Raw genomic sequence first — 25,601 nt, 5'->3', positions numbered from 1 at the left:
CATCCACTGTAGCAGGAAGCCCCCACCTTCTTTCCCTCTCTTCTCTCACTAATGTCGGGCTTTCTAATCAGACCCCCACTCAGGAGCGAGGTTAGCTCATGCTAGCAGTCCTGCCGTGCCTGAATCCTTATCAGCAAGCTCCTGAGTTCTCGTAGAGGGTCTCCAGTGTGCAGGGGCAATCGGCTTGGCCCAGCGTGGATGAAGCCTGCCAGCCCAGTGAGTTACTGATGTCTTGCAAGTCTTTGACTCCCTGGGCTTGCTTGTTCCTGCCCACCTTACTTGGCCTACCGGGACTTAATTTTGGGCCTGCCTAGATTGATATTATCAAGGATTTTTGATTTTCTCCCCACTGCAACGTTTTATGCTTCACTTTTTAAAAGAGTTGGTGCGATTTTTGCTGTAGTAAGTTTCCATAGTATTTGCTGCTATAATTATGTGTTTAGTTTCCATGTTCTCTGGTAGATTTTACTGCACACTAACCCCGTGCCTGGCACCAGGTGTGTGGAATGTTTACTGAATGAATTAGAGAATAAAAGAATGAAAAGAGATTTAATTCTATAAATGGTTATAAATTAAATCTGGATGATAAGTTCCCAGGAGTAGAATATTTTAGTTTGTGGAGCTTGATTTCTTTAGGATACCTGGCAAAGAAATGCCTTTCAATTAACTAATTTATTTTTTTTATCTTGTTCTCATCCATCAGGATCTGAAGACTTTTAGGGTTCCAAATCTGAAGCTATTCTCTGTTTGCCACTGGAAGTATGTGAATATTTTTAGAAGTAGGGAAATCATTCAATTTGAAGAATTTAGAATTGGACGAAGGCCCTATTGAGCTGGTAAAATGTTGTTTGAATTAGTAATTTCTTATGCTTTGACTACACAGCGACTTAAAACTAAGTTATAAGAAGCTCCTGGTTTAGAAGTATAATTTATCCATTACTGATATAAATGCATTTTCAAGCAGCCTTTAAAGTACTTTAATACTCCTCCCCTCCTTAGCTAATGTGCTAAGGAGATTCGACTTTTAATAGAATTTTGGCCTCAATTGTCATGAACTCTGCAGTGGGCCTGGATGAATAAGGCCTTAGATTGAATACCTTGAGGGTTTTTTTGCCCCTCACTTGTTAACATATTTCAAAGAGGACTACATCCATGGGTAAACACATCTTTGGACTTAACATATTAATTACTGCTCACAGTTTTTCCAAATACCTTTTTCCTTTTCTAGAATTTTGCTAGGACCAATTTCAGCGGTATTTTCAGGGGTAAAATGAGAAGCGTTTAGACAATTTGGGTTCACTAACTTTCTTGCATCCAAAAGCTAAATTTGAGATCTGCCCCCCTCCACCCCGTCCCTTTGTGCCTGAAAAGAAACCTGAAGTCAGGTGGGTCTTTTCCTTCCAGGAAAATGCCGTGAATGGAGAGCACCTGTGGCTGGAGACCAACGTCTCGGGAGACCTGTGCTACCTGGGGGAGGACAACTGCCAAGTCAGATTTGCGGTGAGCGTGCGCCCGGGACCCCCGTGCTCTGGCCTTCCTGGGGGGGCCTTGCGGGTAGTCGAGTCTGAAGGCAGCGGGGATCACCAGGCCTGAATTTCCAAGGAGAGCTTTGAAAGAGCCTGTCCCTGTGAGACAGTTGACGGTTTATCAAGTTAGCATGGCTTTTAAGGGGTCAGCTGAATGGTTTTAGGTCTCTTTCTGGATTCTGCAGGTCGAACCTTGGGATAATGTGCCACTTTGTGATGGTAACCAGTGTTGGTTTTTTTTAGTGTGTTTGGGGGTGGGGGAGAGGGTGAGTGTGCATGACGGGGATGCTTGCGCACGGAGCGGCGTCCTGTGGGGAGAGACCTGTGGGTGGAGGAAGGGTCTCTGTGGGAGAAGGCTCTCCTTCATAGGGGAGCGTGTGTGGTGGACGACATTACTGGTGGGTGAAGGTAGAGACGGGTGCAGACACCGGTCTGGTGGTGGGTGTAGGCTCACAAATAATTCAGACTAGGCTCCAGGTGAGAAAATTCTAGAAACTATATAAGTGATCAACAGTCAACTCCATCAGACCATAGCTTTCTAAAATTTGCTTTGTCCGTATTTGGAACAACGTTTAAATGTTAAATCTTCTTTGTGTTCCATGAAAAGAGCATGGTTGCCAGGCTGCAAGTTGGGAGGAACTAAATTTTAGTACTGAGAAAGTGAACTTAAAAGTTTTGTGTAGTTAAAAATTATGGGTTCAGAAAGAGAGTAATGGGGGCTTCCCTGGTGGCGCAGTGGTTGAGAGTCCACCTGCCGATGCAGGGGACATGGGTTCGTGCCACGGTCCGGGAAGATCCCGCATGCCGTGGAGCGGCTGGGCCCGTGAGCCGTGGCCGCTGAGCCTGCGCGTCCGGAGCCTGTGCTCCTCAACAGGAGAGGCCACAACAGTGAGAGGCCCGCGTACCGCAAAAAAATAATAATAATAATAAAATAAAAAAGAGAGTAATGGGAAACTAACAATAGTAAAGAAGAAAGAAAAGTTGTATTCTTCCTTATTTGGGGGAAATGGGCATCATAATTGACCTAATAATTTTTTTCTTTTTTGTTATGTTTGTTTATAACGTGAAAGAGAAATGTAGAACCTAGGAATTGCAAATTAATATGTTTCTATGAATAACAAATAAGGAAGAAATTGAGTTTCTGCCAACGTCTATAGAAGAATAGCCCCAAGGGACTTTTATTAGGCTGCCTGGAATCACAAAGCTGGGGAGCCAAGATTTTTTAAATTGCATTAGGCGTTTTGACGCCTAGTTTATAGGTTTTGTTTGGAAAACTTTATTAGAGTTTGGAGGACCAGGGTTTGTTTGAGTGAGGGTGGGAATAGTTAAATTTCAAAGACTCAGTTGTACAGACTCTCAATTTAAAGTCAGGAAACTTGGATTTGAATCTCAGTGTTATCACTATGTGACACTCCTGACCTTTGGGTGTTGGCCACCTTCAAGGTAGAAAAATGGAGGAGGATTAAATTAATTTTGCTTCTGATTCAGATCTGTACTTTGTTGTTTGCATTTCTTTTAATCTGGTTGTAAATTCAGTTGATTTAAATATCATTTCAACTTTATGCATATGTATTTTCGATTAAAGTATAATTGCATGAAATTTGATTAAATTAACCAAAACCAAGAGAAGCTCAGCTGTTTAGACTAAAATGCTATAAACGATGAATTAACATTTGGATCTTAGTTAATTGTGTAAACACTGGTCTTGATAATATAAAATGGAAAAAATGAAAGCCAATCCTTCTTGTGTACATACTTTTGAACTATTATCTACTGATGCTGCTGTCAACTGATGGACTGTAATTTGTTATGGAGTTCTACCTTATTTCCAGATTACTGTCTTTGATCCTTTTCTGGCGCTCTTTTAGGGTCAGCCACACGTTACCTCTCTTGGCAAGAATATGAAGAGGTACCTACGTCCACCTTAAACCTTGTATCAGTAAATAGCATTGCTACCCACTAATTGATTCTAACTCGGTCACTATTACCTCTATGCCAGGAAAAGTAACAAAGAAAGGAAATATTAGGGAGATGTAAGGAGGTAATAGAATTACAAAAATTTCTAGTGTTCTTTTGAATCTTCCTCATCATTTCATCCCAAATACTTGGCTTTCTTAACTCACTTTACAAAGTGTCTGGAGGATGATGGCCTCTCCTCCAAAAAACATGGATTAAATGAAGGCATAAAGCGGTGAGGAAGCTGAAGACCTAACTGTGTTTCCTCATTATTCGTTCCTGAAGGCTCAGTTTCTTTACCTGTGAAGTGGGAGGAATGTTGTTTTGAGGGTTACATGAGATAATGCATTGAAAGGACTTACTTGCCACAGCCATGGCCATAATGAATTAAAAGGGGGCAGGGGGGACCCAGAAAGGACAAGAGCAGACAATTCACAAAAGAACTACCTCTGGCCAATATATGTATGAAAAATATAAACAAAGGCACTCGAATTAAAACAGCTATGAGGAGTCAACGTCGTGTGCCTGTTAAAGATTTACAAAACGGTAATACCTGCTGGCTAGTTTAGACCAAAACTGGTATTCTCATTGTCAGCTGGTGGGACTGTAAGTTAATATACTTCACAAAATTATCAATATGTAGTAAAAGCATTAGAAATCTAGCTCACTCTCTCCGCTTCATTCTGGCATCACGTTTTGGGAAGGACACTGGCAAAGGGAAGACCCAGGAGACTGTGCTTAACTTGGTTCAGGGTGGGGAACTTTGTAGTAGAAGGAAGAGTGAAATAACCTGGGTTGCAAGAGTATTAATGAGAGAAAGGAGAGAGAACTGACATCTTCCAGCATTAGAAGAGCTGCCGTGAAGAAAAGGAAAGTATCTTTCTTTAATTGAATTTTTTATTTTATATTGGAGTATAGTTGATTTACAATGTTGTGTTAGTTTCAGGTGTACAGCAAAGTGATTCATTTATACATATATATGTTTCTATTCTTTTTTGGATTCTTTTCCCATATAGGTTATTACAGAATATTGAGTAGAGTTGCCTGCGCTATACAGTAGGTCCTTGTTGATTATCTATTTTATATATAGTAGTGTGTGTTAATCCGAAACTCCTAATTTATCCCTCCTTGCCAGGTTTCCCCTTTTGTGCCCATAAGTTTGTTTTCAAAGTCTGTAAATCTGTTTCTGTTTTGTAAATAAGTTTATTTGTATCATTTTCTTTCTAGATTCCACATATAAGTGATATCATATGATATTTGTCTTTGTCTGACTTACTTCACTTAGTATGATAATCTCTAGATCCATCCATGTTGCTGCAAATGGTATTATTTCATTCTTTTTTATGGCTGAGTAATATTCCATTGTATGTATGTGTGTGTGTATGTATGTATGTGTATATATACCACATCTACTTTATCCATTCCTCTGTCGATGGTCATTTAGGTTGCTTCCATGTCTTGGCTATTGTAAATAGTGCTGCAATGAACATTGGAAAGAAAAGGGAGGTGTCTTGCTCTCCCCTGTTAGGAAGGTAGAACTAAGTTCTAGATAGAGAATCCACTGACTCTAACAGTCGATCTTACACTTTGGTGTAATAGATGTCACCTGGAAAACCTGTTAACAATGTAGATTACTTTTTAAATCCTTGCTCCAAATGCTGATTCAGTAGGTCTGGAGTTAGATTTGGGAAGCTGTGATTTTTAACAATCGCCTCAAATAATCATGGTATAGATGGTCCACAAACTTGACTTTGACACATACTGTATTATAAGGAAGAACTTTAACAATCAGGGCTTGGACAACCAACAGGGGAACAAGGTGCCTGGAGAGATGGGATCAAAGGAAGTGTTTATGAATAAGTTGGGTGGCCATCTTTCAAGGATGGTAAAGGGGGGTGCACCTCTGCTTTGGGTAAGAGGTTAGGCAAGGAGATCTCCAAGACAGTCTCCAGTTTAAATGTTTTATTTGCAGCTTTCTTAGTACTGAACACAGTTTCGTAAGAAAAAAAAGTACCATGTGTAAATAGATTATATATTCTCATTGCTTTAAAAAATCACCTTTGAAGAAAGCCAACCTGTTGGGTTTGGGACCAGATTACCATAACCAGGTGCTACTTGCTGGCTTCTAAACAAAATGCAGGCAGAGTGCTTGGAGGAGGAGTGACTCCATCACTGAAGAGGTGCCTTTCACTCCTTACTCTATTTTAGCAAAGCAAATGTCACGGGTGGAAGTTAAGAGAAGGGAGAAGGGAGAAATCAGTGTGGGTTGAGTAGACAGAGGCGGCTTCGTGGCAATGGGGCTTGAACGCAGTATTGAAAGATGGGTTAGATTTACGTAAGTAGAGCGGGGAAAGGAAACCTTTACAGGCAGGGAGAGGAACATGGGCAAACTCAGAGGCAGGAGCAAGCTTTGTACGAGGGAGAAGGGAATCATGAGACAGGCATGAGCACACCAAAGGGCATGCATTGGGTAAGAATAGAAATAGGGACGGATGGGGGTGTGTGTGTGTGTCTGTTTTCTCAACTGAAACTCAGAGCGCATGTTATAAATGTCTGTGTGCTTATAAAGCATGACCATATTGTCTAAACCAAGACAGATTTGAGGGTGAAAATGGCTGCTGTGAAACCATCACAACGTATGGGGACAGTGCAATAGTCTGTTTAAAACCAAAGCCATCCTGCAAATTCAGGACCTCCTGCTGGCAGACATGGATGGACATTTGGGGGCTGATATTGGAAGGCATTGCAAGGAAGGCAGTGACGACATAGAACGTGAAGACTGTTGTAGGAGAGTTTGCCCCAAAGTCTCAGGGCTGAACCAGATGACCTTTACAGTTCTTCCTCTTTTATATTCTCCAGTGAGAACATTTAATACTGCAGAATGTCTGTGAATACATATTTAATGGGATTAAAGGTGTTCCCAAATCAGTGGCAGTCCCCAAGTTAGTAACTGTTTCTTTTTCTGGTCTGGAGAGAAGAAAGGGATGCAAAAGTCATGAAATTGGAGTAGAAGGATCACTGTTTTCCATCATGATTATGGGGGGAAACAGATAAAATTCCAGCTAGGACCACTTTTGTTTCGTGATATTTATTTTGATGGACATGTCTTCATTCATTTATTCTACAAGTGTTTACGGGCTGAGTAGCCAGTACCAGAAACTTCAGACCGAGTTGAGAGTGACAGGTGACAGTTAATTGTAACTGACAACGTCATGGCTCATAGTGGGTACACTGCTCGTGCCTGTCTCGTGACTGCCTTCTCCCTCGTACAAAGCTTGCTCCTACCTCTGAGTTTGCCCATGTTCCTCTCCCTGCCTGTAAAGGTTTCCTTTCCCCGCTCTACTTACGTAAATCTAACCCATCTTTCAATACTGCGTTCAAGCCCCATTGCCACGAAGCCGCCTCTGTCTACTCAACCCACACTGATTTCTCCCTTCTCTTAACTTCCACCCGTGACGTTTGCTTTGCTAAAATAGAGTAAGGAGTGAAAGGCACCTCTTCAGTGATGGAGTCAGTCCTCCTCCAACATCACTCATCTGACAACGTCACAGTGGGTACACTCTGTAGAAATTGTTCTGGTGCGTGGCTGATGGGTTATACAAAGATGTTAGCGAAATACGTATTTGTTCCCAAAGAAACTCATGCCTCCCCTGAGGATCCATAGAGTACATACCTGTGCACACCAATTTTTACACTTAAAAGACACTGCCTACGTCGCTATGTCGGGGTACAAACAACCGTGGTCACACCTGTCCAGAGACATGTAGACACAGAAAGGCCACATGGGCAGTGGGAAGGAAGGGGACTCTGAGTGAGATGGAACTGAATTTGAAAACCTGTTGTTCCATCTAGTTACTGAGTGAATTTTGGGCGTATCATTTCACCTCTTTTTGCCCCCATTTCCTGATTTACTGTATTGTTATTAAGATTGACCTCAGTGATTCTTTTTTATTTATTTTTATTAAAAAAATTTTTTTAAAAATTTTAACATCTTTAGACCTCAGTGATTCTTATTCCTGGAGGAGCATTGTCGTGTCTTCTGAAGCTTTACTTCATTTTTTTAAATGGCTGGTTCCCAGCCTGGATCTACCACATCAGAATCTCTGGGGAGTGGGACCAGGCATGAATATGTTAAAAACAAGCAAACTCTACCGATGACATATGTGCTGTCACACATAGTGGGTAGGGAGCCACTGACCTACTTCACAGAGAGAGTGTCAGAACCAAATGAAGCGGCCTGCTCCCTGCATCTGGTGTATAGTGGCTGTTATGCCATAAATCGTGTATCCCCCAAATATGCTGAGGTCCTAAGCCCCTTGATCCCAGAACGTGACCTTATTTGCAAATTGGGTTGTTGCAGATGTAATGAGTTAAGATGAGGTCATACTGCAGTAGGTGGGACCTCATGCACTCTGACAAACGTCCTTATAAGAAGAGGAGAGGACACACAACGGTAGACAGGGACGAAGGCCATGTAACGGTGGAGGCAGAGATTGGAGTGATACAGCTGCAAGCCAAGGATCGCAGGCTATTACCAGAAGCTAAAAGGGAGGCATGGACAGATTCGCCCTCAGAAGTGTGCCAACCCTATGCACACCATGACGACAGGCTTCTAGCCTCCAGGGCTATGAGAGAATTCACATTTCTGTTGCTTTACGCTACCCAGGCTGTGGTCCTTGGTTAGGGCAGCCCTAGGAAACAAAGACAGAAGATATTCTGTTAAGGTGAGTTACCTTACCTGGCCACGCAGATGCCTGCACACGGCTCTCAGATGCATTCACACAGGTACATTTAAATCAGGCTTGATTGAAGATTTCAGTTGAGAGGTATGTGGCTTTCTGGATAAGTGAGCAGACACACAGGTAGGTGCCAGAAGCTGAGAACTACGGGAATAGAGTAGGTAGAAAGGTGAGGGAGACCACATAGGTTGGGTAAGAGAAAAAAGGAGCTGTCAGTCTTCAGAATGCTGTTACCAGTTATATCTTCTCTCTCTCTCTCTCTCTCTATATATATATATATATTTTTGTGTGTGTGTGTGTGTGTGTGTGTGGTACGCGGGCCTCTCACTGTTGCGGCCTCTCCCGTTGCGGAGCACAGGCTCCGGACGCGCAGGCCCAGCGGCCATGGCCCACGGGCCCAGCCGCTCCGCGGCATGTGGGATCTTCCTGGACCGGGGCACGCACCCGTATCCCCTGCATCGGCAGGCGGACTCCCAACCACTGCGCCACCAGGGAAGCCCCTCTTCTCTATATTTAAATGTACATCTGTCACCTTCTTTTTGTGGGTAGGCTAATGGGTACCGTTTTGCTTTTGTTATTGTTTTGTTTGTGTGTTTTACTTTACTCTTGTCCTTGTGGGTCACGTTTGGCAAAAATGGCCAAACCCGCCTGTAACACCTGACCTTAATTCTAAGGTGTCTTCCAGTACTGCTCAGTGCTTAACAAATATAGTTTTGTTAAGTCAGTGACTGAATTGCGTTAGGGCGGTCAGGTGAGATGGGGAGCGGGGGAGTGGAGAGTGAGGGGCTACTCAGATCCAGCGACAAATAGGTCTGGATAGAAATCCTAGCTCTGCCCTGCTGCCCTGAGTCTCAGGTTGCTCTGTGAAATGGTGATGATTGTGTCTGCTCTTCAGAATTGGCAGGAGGATTAAAGTAGTTGACACATGTTAATATCCTCCCTCCTTCTCTCCTATCCCTGCTTATGTTTCAATGTCATTAAGTTGAATGAGCTAATTAGTAGTTTGGTTGGACTTTGGTTTCAACAAGGCCTTCTGTTTGGGATGCCCCGACACTGAGACTCTTACACTTTCCCTGTCATTTTGCTGCTGTGTGTAATGTGTATAGTCTCCCTAGGTCATGGGTGGGACCAGCTGAGTGTGACAAATCAAAGTAACTCATTCTGGAAAACATCTCACCGGCTGTGTCTTCTTCCTGATGGGTCAGAAGCCTCATCCTTGTAATTGGGCATCACAGCATCTGCTCAAAAGGATGCTGGCTATGTCCCTGGGTTTTGGAAGAAACTTGTAAGAAGAGTACAAGGGCAGTAGCTCTCTGCCCTATTTGAAGGAAACTTTCGGCTTTCTGTTGTTTTAAAAAAGAAAAAAGATGGCGAACCTGGTGACAGCCCTGCCTATTTCATCTCTAGAAGATGCGAACACTGGACAGTGGCCCATGAAGATGCTGATTTGTGGGCACCTGTGCACTGCGAGCGAGATGAGAGAGTCGGTCCCCAGCACAGGTAGCTGGGGACCTCTGACCGTCTGTGCATTCGGATCTGGTGGGTAGATACCCCAGAGCACCAACATTGGACGCAAGCCTTAGACTGTGCTGGGACCACCCCTCCCTCCCCCACCTCACTGCCCCTGGTCTTCCAGCACGGCAGACTGACGCTCCGCAGCTCCAGATGGTAGCTGGGCTCACAGAGGGAGCTGTGAGTGTGGCAGCAAAGCCCAGAAGCCTAAGCCAGCCTTCCAAGCTGTTTGGGTGCCAGCCGTGAAGATGCCGTCTCCGCAGCGCTTCTAAGGCCGCTCTCTACCAGAGGCGCCTCCCACCACCAAGATATTGAGGAGCTCATGAATCCAGATGACTTGGGGAGAGCAGAGCCATCAACAAAAATAGTTTTGAAAAAGCATCTGCTCAGACAGACTCTCTGTACCTGACCCCCAAGCCAGTGGATGTGAGTGGAGGAAGGGGGTGGGGTGTTTCTGTGTGTGCAAGGGGTGTTGCCCATATGTGTCTGGCCAGATGGTCGGGAATGTCCATGAGATCGTCCAAGTGTGCACACAGGACTGGGTCTAGCATGGGGCAGGCCCTCAGTTAGCCATTGTTATTATGACAGCTATCGTTATCATTGTAATTATTTGGCTTAGAGTGTTATCCGTACGCTTGAGGAGATGGTAATACTGACCCTGCCCACTTCGTGCACTAGAGAGAGTGATAAGATACGGAGCCCAGGGAGCTGCAGGGCTCTGCCACTCTCTCCTAGGTGACTCGGCATCAGCAGTACCATTGTCTATTTGCACAGTCTGCTTTCAAAAAACTAAAATCGTGCTCTAGAGAGCACTGAACTCCTGTAAAAGCGATATGGAATATTCTTCCTTAAAAATGGCTTGTGATGGAATAAGTTTAGAAAACACTGAACACCTTTGATAATCAAACATGTATTCTGAAGCCCCAAGAGAGGCATTAGGGATGCAGGATTTGCTCTCTGTTTGCTTGGGGGAAGGGATGATTGTTGAAAACCCATTATTTTCCCCACAGAACACCCGTTGTCATCTCGTGAGATCTCAGTATTCAGTGGGAAACTATTTGAGAAATATCCACGCAATGCAGTTTTCCTCTTGTCAGTGTTGGTCAGTAACAGTGACCCTTTGGGGTGGTCATTGGGGCAGTTTACTCCCACTTAAAGGAAACGCAGTCAGAGAGACTTAATCACTGCGGTGGGGTTTCTTCACTTTTCTGTCTCTTTATGCAGTTCTTTTGCCTTTGTTTGAAACTTTCATTAAGCCGTCTCTCTGTCTGTCTTATATTTTTAGAGCTTGAGCCTCTGAGCATGGTTGTCATCTCTTCTGCAATGATACTTTTAGATTGAGGCTGCATTTGTGTGTTTGTATGTGGGTGTGTGCTTGTGTGGAGCAGGTCTCCTCTTATTTAATATGGATACGGTTCTGTCACTTAATAGAGATAGTTTGCATGTGATTCAGTGTAGGGTTTACATATCGCCTAGGCAATGCCCAGGTGTATAGAAGGGCTTTCCCTTCTTCCAGCGTCTCTCGGTGCCTCGGTGCCGGGCACCCAGAACAACAGATTCTAACCAACGTTCTTATTGCTCAGAGGCCCCAATCTCGGCTGAAGCATTGTTTGCTTTAGCAGTTACCCAGAACTACTACTGACCCCAAGGTTGATATTGTCTGTTTTTTAGGAGATTTTTCTTGTTGTTTTTCTTACCTCATATGCTAGGCAGATACAGATTGCAGAAGGTAATATTTTAAAGACAGAAGGAAATGGCAAAGCCTGCTTTGATGTCTTCATTCGAGGTGGTGTGTGGGCTTTGGAATCAAGTGACCCGGCTTTGAATCCAGGCTCTGGGATTTTCTAATTGTGTGACGTCCATCATTGTTTTAACCTCTTTAAGCCTCAGTTTCATATCTGTAAAATGTCAATAATACCAGCTGCTTATGGTTGTTGGAAACTTCAATGAGATAAAGCATATGTAGCAATGAACCACGTGGCCAGTCGCAAGCACTCCATAAAAATTGGTTGCTCGGGTCATTCCTCCTTGAGTAAAAGTGGTTCCAGAGGATGGTCAGAAACTGAAACCCAATTGGCAGTGCCAGGGTAGTAACTTTGGAGGGCCTTGTAATCATCCCCCTTTCTCTCACTGAATAAAAGAGAGGGCGAAAAAACCAGCCCAGCTCTGCCCCTTCTCCATTCTCTCAATCTCTTCTAGTGCATATCACTTTCTAACCTTTAAAAAATAATCACTTCCTTACTTGCCTGTCTGTGTTCCTATCAGAACATAAGCTCCGTTTAGCTCGGGACTCTGCCCGTCTTGTGCTCTCCTGGATCCTCAGTACTGAGAACAGTGACTGCACTGAGTAGTTACCCTGCCCTTTTCCACAGAATGAATGAATGAGTTCAGTGATGTGATTCTTGAAAGACACACACACAGACACCTGTCACAAGATCAACCCTGCCATTTAAGTATCATTACACTTAGAATCCAGGGCGTTTGAATTTCTGCCTTATTTTTAAGGCTCTTCACAGGGAGATTCCACATTCACTACTACAGGCTATTGAGGGGTTATAATTCCTGTTTAGCCTGTGTCGTGCCCTTCTTATTTGATTCTCATGGAGGATAGAGACTGCTATTGACCATTCTTGGCACGGGTAGTCATGGTAGGGTTGTCATAAGTCCATCCCCTTGGGGCTGTCATGAGACTAGATCATCTAAAGCAGTCATGTCGAACATCATGGTTACCTAGCTTTCTCAGTCCTGCTCCCCAAATCTGTCACTAGTAAAATGAGAGGAAAGTAGGAAGATGTAATAGAAGGAGATGGCTTTGAGTCAGAAAGACCTAGGTTCTACTCCTGGCCAGTCTGTCTTGGGCAAGTTGCTCAATCTCACAGGGTCTCAGCTCCTTATCTATAAAGCAGGTGAATGGTACCCACTTTGCATGGCTGAAGCGAGCTGTGTCTCTAGTGCACATAATATATATATTATACTGCTAGCGTCCTGGTAAATATTCTGTCTGTGGTAATGATGTCCTCATTGAAAAATGGTACCAGTAGTTGTATGTATGAGGGTGAAAACCACACGGCCAATTGGAGATACAGTGTTGGGTGAGCTATGATTGAAATGGTGGTCTTCTTGGGCCAGATTGGCTGAAAGACTTTGACTTAATTGTGTCATCAACAGCTTGGGATGTTGGAAATGGCAGTAAAAGGATAGGTAATTTTCCATGGTTTGATATGGCTTCTTAAGTAGACACCATCTTCCAGATTAAAGCAAATGTCTCTAAATCATTGCTTAGAGATCTTAAGCTGTGAACTTTAAAAAACCAACTTTATCTATTTCCACAAAGTAAACTCATAATGAGAACATATTAGGATTCATGCTGCAAGTAAGGTGGCATATATGGTGCTATCACACTAGCAAGTAATAAAAGGCACACTTTGGTTGGTGTTTTCTAGTTTACATTAAGCTTCAGATCTCTGCTATGCCCTTGATATACTACCTTGGAACTAGACAATTAAGACAATGTTGAGACATCATTTCCTGTCGTCTCTATTGTGGCTTCTGTGATATGACCAGCCCATCCTCACTCATACCTATCTGCTGGAAAATTGGGAGTACACATGTGTTCGTCGTGTGTGTAGGGCTCTAATTGTGTGAATATCTACTTATTAGTGCCTGTATACTTGTAGTCATATTTATGTACATATGGAAACACTTCAGTTAACCTACAGTAAGATACATGGCAGCTTTGATCTGAGATACCTTTGAAGAAACTATAAACATTGAACAGGGAGCAGCCATAAAAGCAGCTGAGAAGAACCAAAGCAGGAAGATAGCACACGATAAAGTTAAAGCTGTTGACTGGCCACGGTCAGAACCCGCTGACACCAAAGCTGAGAAGCACAGAGGAAACCAATGAGAAAAAAGAAATGAGGAAAAGACAGGCAGAAGAAAATACACAGTGAAACAAGAGATGAGAGGAACAAAGTACAGAGACAGTCAATAATAGTAGTCATGGAAATAGGGCATGTGCTTGGGTAAAATGAGGACCAGCGGTGGGAAATAGAATTTTGAGGTTCATTAGTCTGAAATCCTTTATTACTGCATCGTGGCCATGCAGCAGCGGGCAGAAGGAATGCCTAACCAGGGCGGCAATCTTGGACCAGTCAATGAGGGGCACTCGCAGCTTCTCACATCCTAGCTCTGGAGGCAGCCGTATGTTAGTATCCTTCCATTAATCTTGGACCAGCCAATACAGATTTAGCAGGCCATTCATCATCCTTTTCATAAGTAACAGCTGCAATGTATATTTGGTTTATGTCTCAATAACTGTACCTGAGTTTTATGTAGATGTACAAAAGATAGCTGTGTACACCAGTTACCCAATCAAGTTCCAAGAGGTAGACATCTCCTAAGAGTCCTGTGGTAGTTTTCTATTGAAGCCCATTAGAGAAGCCTTGTACCTATCGCTTTCTTCTCATTTAAAAAATGTACTAAAGTCACTGATATAAGCCACTTTTGAATCGCTCTTAAAGAGAATGATTTGGTATGAATCTCAGTGTAAGGGTAAACTACTGAGATACAGGCATGCACCTTTTTTCCCCTCTTAAAATGAACTTGCGCCATTCTGACCACCACTTCTTCCAATCCTAATCCAGTGGTCAAAACACAGTGAGGTGTCATTCTTTATAACCAGCCATCAACTTAGCTTTGAACTAACGCGATAGCTACTAATTTGGTTCTTACTGAATTGTTCCTCCTGTGAGCCCCGATTGGCTGCTTTTCAGGATGAGGCGAGGTTCCCACGTGTTGTTCTGAATCTCATATTCAGCTCACAAAGTCCCTTCCCTTCCCGTAGCTTTCTGCTCTAGGATTTTGCTTTTCGTTCTCTTCAAATGAAAAATATAAAATGTACCGGCTGTTGGGGAAATAGAAAGCTTTTTATTCGTGTCCAAACAATGATGAACAGTGGCACTTTTCTCCTTCTCTCTGTGTCTCTAGGGAAGTTGTGGAGTAGACCCTTCTGTGCCTTAGCTCCGGAGGATCCTGCCTACCCCCAGATACATGGGCACATCTGTGGTTCCTCAGGGGAGGTGTCTCTGGAAGCAAAGACACTTCATATGCAAAGTGCTTCAGTTAATGTGTTCCTTAGAACAGAGCAAACTAAGCTGATTGAAGAGTAGGTTAAGTGAGTTTTATTGCAGTACTTTGGAGGCAATCCCGAGAGTGCTGTAGGTGTAGTCAGCTGGTGTACACACAATCAGAAAGCTGACCGCGGAGTAGGAATTCTTGGCTATATCAGTTATTCTCCTGAAAGACATGAGGCCCAGGTGTGAGAAATCTGTGTTCACCTTTCCGGAGACCTGCGTACGATGGAAAGAGGGCCGTGCTCTGTCAGTTCATCACTCTTGCTTCTCTGCCTTAGCCTCCTGTTCCATTCTCATCACTCCAATTCAGGCGCTCATTGCCTAATATGTGACTTTCCACTGTGAACTCTCATTACTTAATATCTTTTTTTAAAATTGAACTATAGTTGGTTTACAATGTTGTGTTAGTTTCAGGTGCACAGCAGAGTGATTCAGTTATATATATATATATTCTTTTTCAGTCTTTTCCATTACAGGTTATTATAAGATATTGAATATTGTTCCCTGTGCTATACAGTAGGTTCTTGTTGTTCATTACTTAATCCCTGTGTGACTTGGCCTGCCATCGTGGTCTGGCCTCATCTCCGCCTAGATCACTCCACTCCAGTGACCCTGGCTCCTGGTCACTCTGCAAACATCCCACAGTCCTCATGCCTCTGGGCTGTGCACTTGCTGTTCCCTTTGCCCGAAGTGCTTTCCCCCCAGATAACTACATGGCCAACTCCCTCACTTCCTCCTGGTGTTTTTTAAAGTATTGCTTTGTAGCTCAGTTTTTTTTTTTTTTTTTTTTTTTTTAATATTTTTTCCTGGCCATGCCATGCAGCATGCGGGATCTTAGTTCCCCAGCCAGGGAACGAACCTGCACCCCCTGCACTGGAGGCGTGGAGTCTTAACCACTGGACCGCCAGGGAAGTCCCCCTCCTGGTGTTTCTTAAAATGTATCTTCTCAGTGAGAGCTTTCCTGGCCAACCTGTCCCAACTTCAACTCTCCACTGCCCCTGATACCCACTAGCCCCCGTTCTCGCTTTAATTATTCTCTTTAGCACTTATTTCTATCAGCGTATTATGTATCACACTTACCTATCTTGTTTATTGTCTGTCTCTCCCAGGAGAATGTAAGCTCCATGAGATAAAAACACATTTTTTTTCAATGTTTTATTCACCACTGTATCCCCAGTGCCTGGGACAGTGAACGGCACTTAGTTGGTGCTCAGTATTTATTGGTTGACTGAATGAATATATCAATCATCTCATTTCCTTTTGTCTTCCTCCTCCCGCTTTCAGATAGTGCTGCATCCTGCCACCAGATTGAATTATTATTTTTGGCCACATGAGTCTCAAAAATTATTAGTGCCCCATTGCCTGTTAGGTCCTAATTTGTATTTCTCACTCTGGATTTCAGGGCTTTAGCAATCTTTTCCCAATCCACCTTTCTAGCCTAACCTGCATCGCCCGGCCGGGACTTCTCTTTGGGAAGGCTGGCCTGCGTGCTGGCCCCAATCCTTTGCAGCCCCACAACTTGCTACCCAAGTAGATACTCCAGAGTCTTACTAGCCTACAGACATCGGTAGGATCACATGAGCATCAGTAATGCAGACTTCCTGTTCTTAACTCCACCCATTTATGTAAGACCTCAGCCTTTTGCAAGATAGCCTTCCCATCCGACATCTCTGGAATTCCCCCAAAGACATCACATTTGTGGTCACAAAAATTGTTTAGCTGTACTTACCATAAAGCTTCTACCCCATTTTCCCTCTAGTATTTATGAAGGTCTTCTGTCCCTCAAACACCTGTAGAATGCCTCTTTCTCTCTTTTTTGCGGATTGCCTATCCTGAAAATGCCTGTGTCCTAGGGGGTTTTGTCTCAATTCCAAAGCCACCAGTTCTCCAGACTGGGGTTGGGCTGGGGGCTTACACTGAGGAGAAAGCCCTAGTCTGCAAGCCCTTTCACCTCCCTCCCTTTCTCCTCCCTCCTCCCTCCTCCCTCCTCCCTCCTCCCTCCCTCTCTCCTCCCTCCCTCGCTGCCAGAATATCTCTTGAGCTCCTAATATGTGTCAGGCAGTGTTACTGGTGTTGGATTAGGGCAGAATGGAAATACAGAGGAATCTCCATCTTCTTGTAACTCTATACTTTGTAACCCAGGTCCTCTCAGCAAAAGTTCTGCTTTGCCGTTTCCCTTTGAGACCCTCATGACCCACAGCCAGTGTTCCCACTCCCCACCCTCCTCTGCCTGACCCCCTGATCAGGCACACAGAGAGGCCTCCACACTCCACCGCTAAGCATGGTGCCCAGTGACTCATGCAGATGGATGCCTGTGGGCCCCTGGCTCAGCGCCCCATCAGACACGCAAAAGCCAGCTCCGTTCCTTTTAGGAGGCATCAGTGCCTACTATGTAAGGAGACTTTGGGTCCTCTCCCTGCTGGAGTGGCTTCAATTTTCAAATGTTACATCTTTTTAAGGCCCAGTTCAACACTTTGCTCTTTTTGGTGTTACGTCCTTTGTACTGAGTCAGCCTCTGGGGCTTTACCCTGCTCTAGATTATAGCTTTTACTGTCTGAGCTGTTCATTCAGCATTCAGCCTTGCACGGTCTTCTCTTGTTAGTGACCTTTTCTTTCAAGTCCTCCGTGTCGCCTCAAGTGCCGTGCCAGCTTCTCCCAGGAAGGACAGAAGCTTCTTTCTCTTTATTTCCTGCACAGCACTCAGAATGCTGACATTGTTCCAGCTACATGCAAAGTTCATACGTGGGACATCTCGGACCATCCTGACTCCCGAGAGCTGGCGTGTGCGGATTTAGGCGCATCGGTGTGTATTTGCATGTTGCTGCGTATTTTCGTTATTTGTTTACCTGACCCCCTTCCCAACCCCTCAACCTCCTGTTGCTCCCTGCTCCTTTTTCTTTTGTATATTCTGAGGTACTTCTGGCATCATTTAGTATCTAGGGTGGCGACGCTACGGGGATATCTCAGAGGGATCCGGCCCTCACTGGGCGCTGTCCAGAGGACACGTGGCACAAACACCTGGGGCCCTGACAGATCAAGGCCTTGACTCTTCCTCCCTCCTCCCTCCTCCCTCCCTCTCTCCTCCCTCCCTCGCTGCCAGAATATCTCTTGAGCTCCTAATATGTGTCAGGCAGTGTTACTGGTGTTGGATTAGGGCAGAATGGAAATACAGAGGAATCTCCATCTTCTTGTAACTCTATACTTTGTAACCCAGGTCCTCTCAGCAAAAGTTCTGCTTTGCCGTTTCCCTTTGAGACCCTCATGACCCACAGCCAGTGTTCCCACTCCCCACCCTCCTCTGCCTGACCCCCTGATCAGGCACACAGAGAGGCCTCCACACTCCACCGCTAAGCATGGTGCCCAGTGACTCATGCAGATGGATGCCTGTGGGCCCCTGGCTCAGCGCCCCATCAGACACGCAAAAGCCAGCTCCGTTCCTTTTAGGAGGCATCAGTGCCTACTATGTAAGGAGACTTTGGGTCCTCTCCCTGCTGGAGTGGCTTCAATTTTCAAATGTTACATCTTTTTAAGGCCCAGTTCAACACTTTGCTCTTTTTGGTGTTACGTCCTTTGTACTGAGTCAGCCTCTGGGGCTTTACCCTGCTCTAGATTATAGCTTTTACTGTCTGAGCTGTTCATTCAGCATTCAGCCTTGCACGGTCTTCTCTTGTTAGTGACCTTTTCTTTCAAGTCCTCCGTGTCGCCTCAAGTGCCGTGCCAGCTTCTCCCAGGAAGGACAGAAGCTTCTTTCTCTTTATTTCCTGCACAGCACTCAGAATGCTGACATTGTTCCAGCTACATGCAAAGTTCATACGTGGGACATCTCGGACCATCCTGACTCCCGAGAGCTGGCGTGTGCGGATTTAGGCGCATCGGTGTGTATTTGCATGTTGCTGCGTATTTTCGTTATTTGTTTACCTGACCCCCTTCCCAACCCCTCAACCTCCTGTTGCTCCCTGCTCCTTTTTCTTTTGTATATTCTGAGGTACTTCTGGCATCATTTAGTATCTAGGGTGGCGACGCTACGGGGATATCTCAGAGGGATCCGGCCCTCACTGGGCGCTGTCCAGAGGACACGTGGCACAAACACCTGGGGCCCTGACAGATCAAGGCCTTGACTCTGGCAGTACCCAGGCTGAGGGTTTCACACAGAGTGAGGGCTCCCTGCAGGAGACCCTCTGAGGAGAGCTCTGAGATTCCCCCCTCCACCCCGCCCCCCTGATGTGTGGCATCTCTGTTCCCTGGTCTGGGCTCTTGAAATCCTGCCGTCTCGGAGAGACTTACTTATGCAGCAAGGAGCCACGGTAGGGGTTTTGGTTTGTCCAAAATGGCCTGTATTCCGTTTGAGGAAAAGAGGCACCGGCGTGAGTGGCGATGGAGCCTGTGCTTTGGCCCTGAAACCACATGAATGGAACTTCCAGATAATGTCAGTTTTCTTTTTCCCTAATACCAATTTACAGACTGTATCCTAGACACCCCAGAGGAGTAGAACTTGCCGAGCATGCTTGTCATTTCTTCTAATTGGGTTTTCAAATAAATCAAAGAACTCTTGTTTTCATTTACCTAGGATTATACAGCAGCAGTGCTCTTGTTCGTGTTGCCCGTAGGGCAATCAGCGTCCACTGAAAGGACGCTGAATTCCTGACACTCTGAAGGCTTAGGAAGCTTCCTTCCCTGCACTTTACCAAGCAGTCCTTTCACCCCACCCTTGGAGAGGAAGAAAAGGGTAGACTTGCCTGGGCCCTGTTGCCCCGTCTCCCCCTTCCATCACAGTGCCCCTGTAGACCGAGCTTTGTGTCCAGAAGGGAGGATAAAATTCTTCTTGCCGTACTTGCTGTTTCTCCTTTGCCTGACTCCCAGCGCTCAGTTTCTATTTCTCACCATGATTCTTCTGATGTGGGAAAGGTGAGGGGGCTGAGAATTACTGGGAAGAAGACAGCCGGGGGGAGCCTGAGTTGGGAAGCTCATCCCACCAGCCTCACGCAGCCCCCTTTTCCTGACTTTTCACCACTCGGCGCTCCATCCTGTCCTCCCCCTAGTGCCTCCTGTGCCCACTTCCCCATTCCCAGGATGGTTGGGTTCCTGCCTGGAGCCCCTTCCCTGGCCATGCATCCTTTTGTCACTGTGGCCTTATGATGAGGGCGGGGCTGATGGAAGCAGCGCTTCCTTGCACTGGGTCTGTGAGCCCATGTCTGGGAACTGTGTGCAGTGAGATGCTGCCGGGCCAGTATTTCTGTGTGGCCAGCAGCAGCCTCTGGCCCTGAGGTCTCCTGAGACAGGAGGCCAAGAAAGTGTTGCCATGTCCGCTCTGGAGACTAAATATTTCATCCTACTTGTCCGCTTCTGATCTCTGGTGATTAAAGCTGTGTGTGTGTGTGTGTGTGTGTGTGTGTGTGTGTGTCTGTTGGGGGGAGGGTGGTGTCCTTAAGAATACAGTGGGAGAGGTGGGGTCAGAGGCAGGATTACTTGACCATCTTCAGGGAAAAATGTGATTTGGTGTGTGCTTATTGGGAAGGGGCTCAGCCAGCCTTGTTGTACATGCTTCTTGGGGTCAAACTTCAGACTATTAGGGGTGGCATTCAATTTAAGTTTCCTTGGGCAGCAAGGAGGCCTTGACCTGTCAGAAATCATAAACCTGTGAAACTAGGTTTCCCTTTCTTTCTCCTACCCTTTCCTTCCCTCCCTCTCTTCTTTCTGTCTCTATCAAACGTTGTTAACTCCTACCAGATATTCATTGCTACTTAGCAGAAATCACATCTCTTGTTCAAAGGAAGAACATATAGTTTGCTTGGTGGTACATATGGATCAGGGACTTATGACCAAAGGAAGTGGGTAGGTGGGATAGGATTAGATATTAAACTGTTTCTCAGACAATTATATACTTTCTACCACTGCTTGCCTCTGGTCCTTTTGTCCCTGCTCCAGCTTCCATCCCCAGAGCCAGTGGTCTAAGGCTGTGACAGTTTTACTTCCATACTTGATATGAGCTGAAGTTTGGTGAGGAACTGTCACCGCTTGGAATGCCAACAGTGCCCACAGCATGGGAAACATATAGGGCCAAGTCAGAACTTTGAGTGTGTTCTCTTACAATCACTGTTAGGTCTGCTGGTTAGGTTACGCCCACCATCATAAAGCATAGCATATCATTCATTGTGTCATTATTATATAAGTAAATTATGATCAGAGTATAATGGGATATAATCTATGTTATAGCCTATGTTGTCTTAGTTTTCACAGATGTGCCTCCTCCACTAGTTTTTACAGATGTGACACACACACACACACACAATTACAAATTAATGGATTTCCTTTGACAAAATCAGGAAACCCTTAGTAAGGCACTGAGATTACTTGATATTTGAAACAGTAAGCCTAATTGGCCTTTAAATTCATTGATGAGAGTGAATTATTAAACTTTTATAATGTTAATTTTTAAGCATGTTTGGGTCCCAGGCCATATTTATTTTTAAAATTGTATCCTTGTGCTAGGTTCTGTAACACCTATGTCCCGACATGAAGAATAACAACTAACCTGCTGACTTAATTTTAATGACTTTTCTTGCTTTATCATTTTTCATAGTGAAGGAAGTATTGACTTAAGAGTTTTTAAAGAAAAAGTGAGTAGTTACAGTATTGAGAATGTCTAGATTCCTGTGTTTTATCTTTATATTAAATCTTGCAAATAAAAATTGGAACATAACCAAGCATTAATTGAGCAGATTCTGCCCAGAAGCTTATTATCCAGTTACTTCAGATAACTTTAACTAATTAAAGCATAGTCATAAACCAAGAAGTCAGCAGTTGAGACTTCTGATTCATTGGAGCAGTTTTCATCAGTTGAGAAACTAAAATCCATGTATTTTTCTACTATGGAAAAAGACCTGAGGCCTTCATTCAGAATTTATTCGCTTAATTTTGCATGTGATTATAGACCTTAATTATCTGATTTATCAGATTAGAAGCTGTTTAGAAGCTGTCATTTTAGAAATTGAGGGCAACTAAAGTCAGGCACAATAACATTGAAAAACTATCTAGCCTGATAGAAAGACAGGAAGCAGAAAAATGACTGTTCTTTGTAGTAAAATACATCATGTTGTAGTGATTATAAAGAAAAATTCAGATTATGGTTTTATAGATTCTGCCTCAGAAGGCATAGAAGCATGCCTTATGAGGGCCTTTTAAAATTTAACATTGTTTAAATAAAATTAGTTTTGTAACATAAAGCACTTTTCTTCATATATTATCATCTGTAGAACATTGCACTTGAATTGTTACACATGAATGATATCGGTGTAGATAGATCTCACCCTAGGAAGCTGAGAGAGGACAGTCTTATGCCCCAGGTTCTCAAACTCTTCCAGGCAAGATCCCTATTCAAAGGAGATTCTGACTTGGAATCCAGATGGAGAACAAGGCAAGGAAGAGGTATTCTGGCTTCAGCGAGTGCACATTTGTCCCTTCCCACCATCCCCAGTGACTCTGTAGGAGCCTCAAGGAGCCCTTGGAGCTCTGCAGGCCCCAATGCAGAGCACACAGTCAGGCACAAGGCTAGACCAGGGCAGGAGTTACTGGTAAGGAAGGAGGTTTTTCAGGTGGCCTTAAATAAGCCCATCAGTGGTTGCTACCAGGAGAGTGTTGCTTTGCTTGCCTGCAGTGAAATCTCCTAGGGGTTTAGTGGATAATGGGTAGAATGAAATCAACTCCTGAGCGTCACTATAACTCTTGAGCAACGGGACTCACTCAGGAGCCCCGTGCATTTGCTGCGGGTGGTGCTAAAGCAGTGATCCCCACCAGGAGATCCGGAACAAACAGGAGAGCAACAATAGTTTGCTCCTTATGGGCACTTAGCTCACGAAAATATTTGCAAACCTAGAATTTTATTATTGTTGCCTTGAGCGATGCTGCCATTGCTGGTGCTGCTACTAGTACTTGTCACTCTTCTTTTTTTTTTTTTTTTTTTTTGTGGTACGTGGGCCCTCACTGCTGTGGCCTCTCCCGCTGCGGAGCACAGGCTCCAGACGCACAGGCTCAGCGGCCATGGCTCACGGGGCCAGCCGCTCTGCGGCATGTGCGATCTTCCCGGACGGGGGCACGCCCGTGTCCCCTGCATCGGCAGGCGGACTCTCAACCACTGCGCCACCAGGGAAGCCCTTGTCACTCTTCTTGTTCTCCCTCCCCATCTCCCACCCCTTCCCCTTCCTCCCCACCTCCTCCCGCTTTCTTTTTAGTAGTAGAGCCAAGACACTTTTCAATAGTGTAGCTAGATGCTTGGGTTTCCCTTATCCTCCTTTTTGGCAAAGTCAATTGATTGCCAAGCTTACATAAGGTTACCGACCATGTTCTTTCCTCAGGCAAAGGAAAGCCAAGAGTGATGAAAGCGTTTGCAAGCAGGGTACCTAAACCTTAGTCAGTGGGTATCAAGACGACGCGTGTCGTTGCTGCAGTACTGACTGCAGTGTTCTGGATACTTGGTTGGTGGCTGGTGGCCCTGTGGAGACTCCGTGTTGAATGGGTAGAACCACCAAGGAGGCGGGAGGCTACAGTTTCTTTCCTGATTCTGCGCCTTCCAAGGTGCTGGTTTGCAGTCCTTCCAGGCTCCTTGGTAGCAGCCACATCTCCATTTTTGGCTTAAAAATCCTATCTCAGTAGGGGAAGCCGGTCCTCAGTAGGGGAAGCTGAGTCTTGTGTCTTTCTTAAGGACAGGGACTTCGGGCCTTTCACACTCAGATGCTTTGATGGGCTGGGTCACAGACTGGCTTTGTTATAATAAGTTTCTTTCAGTGCTCAAACCCCCAAATTATTTCTGCAGATCTGCCTTTTAGCCTGTTCTCCATAGAGAGACCTGAGCATTTGTGGCTCAGATTTTACATGGCACCGTCAGTATTGAATGGAGATTTCCACCCCTTTCTCTCTCTCCCTACTGCTTGATTTTTTTTATTGTTAGAAAAAAGATAAACCTCAGAGAATATTTTTATTGTGAATTTTAACTGGTACTGACTGTCAGGGAGGCCAAACTGTGTATGCTTTTAAGCATGAGCCTGCTATCAGACTAATTGGCCCTGCTGTGCTCTAATTATATGACCTTGGGCACATCCCTTGCTGGGCCTGTTTTCTCATCTGTAAAATGGCAGTAAGAATAGTATCTATTTCTTAGGGTGGTGAGGATTAAATGAGTTACTATCTGTGAGGTGCTTACAAGAATACCTGGCACGTAGAAAGTGCTAAATTCATCTTAGCTGCTTTTGCTGTTACTGGGCTGCTGCTGCTATGATGATGATGATGATGATGATGGTGATAAGGATGGTGACTCGTAAAAGTTAAATTTGTCTTCTTACTTTCCATAAGATTTGGGCAGAAACCAAGTAGCTTTGTATAGATTTGTGCTGGGAATAAAAGTCCAAGGGGATGGCCCCTTAAAATGTAGTCTGTTTGGCTGTAGGGAAACCGTGCTTGTTTTGAACCTAGACCTATGTTGGAATGTTGGCCCTACCCCTTAACTATTAGAGTAAACGTGAAAAAAAAAGGATAATAATGCCTACAATGTTAGGTTATGAAACTAAGAAAAAAACAGAGTAAAGAGCTTGGTTCATAGTATATACTCAGCATACAGCAGCTAGTATAATTCTGTTTTAAAGAGAAAATCTTAGGCCACCCTCAGTCATGGATATGAAGTTACTTGGTAGGTCAGAATACTATTGCTGAAGTTTGTCCGATTATTGAATGTTTATGATGAAGTTTTCAATTGGTTTACGTTTGCTTCATTTATGTGTACTCGCTTTACTACCAGGGAGCTCTTCAGAACAGACCGTTCACATTTCTTCTTGTCTTTTGAATTGTCTGTTGTAGAAATCAGCTCTCAGGAGGAAGTGTGCGGTCTGTAAGATCGTCGTCCACACCGCCTGCATCGAGCAGCTAGAAAAGGTGAGACAGCGCCACCTGCTGCAATTTTTGCTACCCTGCCAGTGTTTGGACTTCAAAGACCAGGTGTCAGTTTCCATTTTCAACTTTTTGAAAACAATGCTCTTTTAAAAACCTGGAAGTCCAACGTTATCACCAGATTAATAATGAAAGGATGGAAGGACAATGCTTAAGTTTCATTCACTTTATTGTTTGCTGAGGTATTATTTGATATCATTTTATGTTGATTCTCAGGAAAAGGAATAATAAGGTTAGAGAGAAAAGCCTCACGCGTACTAATTTTCTTCACAATAACAAACGTTGTTATTCACCCATGGGATTTTCCACAAGATGTTTCGTGTTAAAGAAAAAAAATTCCATAGCTCTTTAAAATCATTGTTTAGACATGTCTGACCTTTGTAACTTTACTTCTTTCTAAACTGGCTGCAAGAGAGAGAGCCCGGCCAGAAGCTCAGTTCCTTGCTTTTAGCACGATTCCTGCTCACAGAGCATTAATGTGTGGGAGGGGCTGGAAGTGACATTCTGGTGGTGTCTTTCCTCCAGAGGAGGTGGATTCTGCAGAGTCCATTTATCTGTCATCGGGGCCAAGGGAAAGGCTCCAGTAGTGAGCTCTCTGCTGTCCTCTTCCTTCCATGCCTCGTGCCCCTTTTCCACGTGGGATTCTCTGTGCATTATCTATCTTGAGCTGCCATGTGTAAATGTATTGAAATATTTTAGTCCCCGGGGATATTCCTTTAGTTTTACTGACACATTATCAATTGTTGCCAACTGATATTTTGTGGGAATGACTAGTAATATTTTACAATAATTTTTTT

General features: G+C 44.5%; 1 protein-coding gene across 1 annotated transcript in view; it reads left to right on the top strand.

The window, feature by feature from the left end:
• DGKI (diacylglycerol kinase iota) overlaps window positions 1–25,601 on the top strand; it is a 467,563-nt gene that overhangs the window by 185,359 nt on the left and 256,603 nt on the right. The window contains 2 exon segments of the mRNA XM_007466658.1: window positions 1,405–1,500; window positions 24,715–24,789. Coding sequence (XP_007466720.1) covers window positions 1,405–1,500; window positions 24,715–24,789 — 171 coding nt within the window.

The sequence above is a fragment of the Lipotes vexillifer genome, unplaced genomic scaffold, assembly GCF_000442215.2.
Source record: "Lipotes vexillifer unplaced genomic scaffold, Lipotes_vexillifer_v1.1 scaffold71, whole genome shotgun sequence".
NCBI classification, from domain to species: Eukaryota; Metazoa; Chordata; class Mammalia; order Artiodactyla; family Lipotidae; genus Lipotes; species Lipotes vexillifer.
This window is presented reverse-complemented; position numbering and strand designations above follow the sequence as displayed.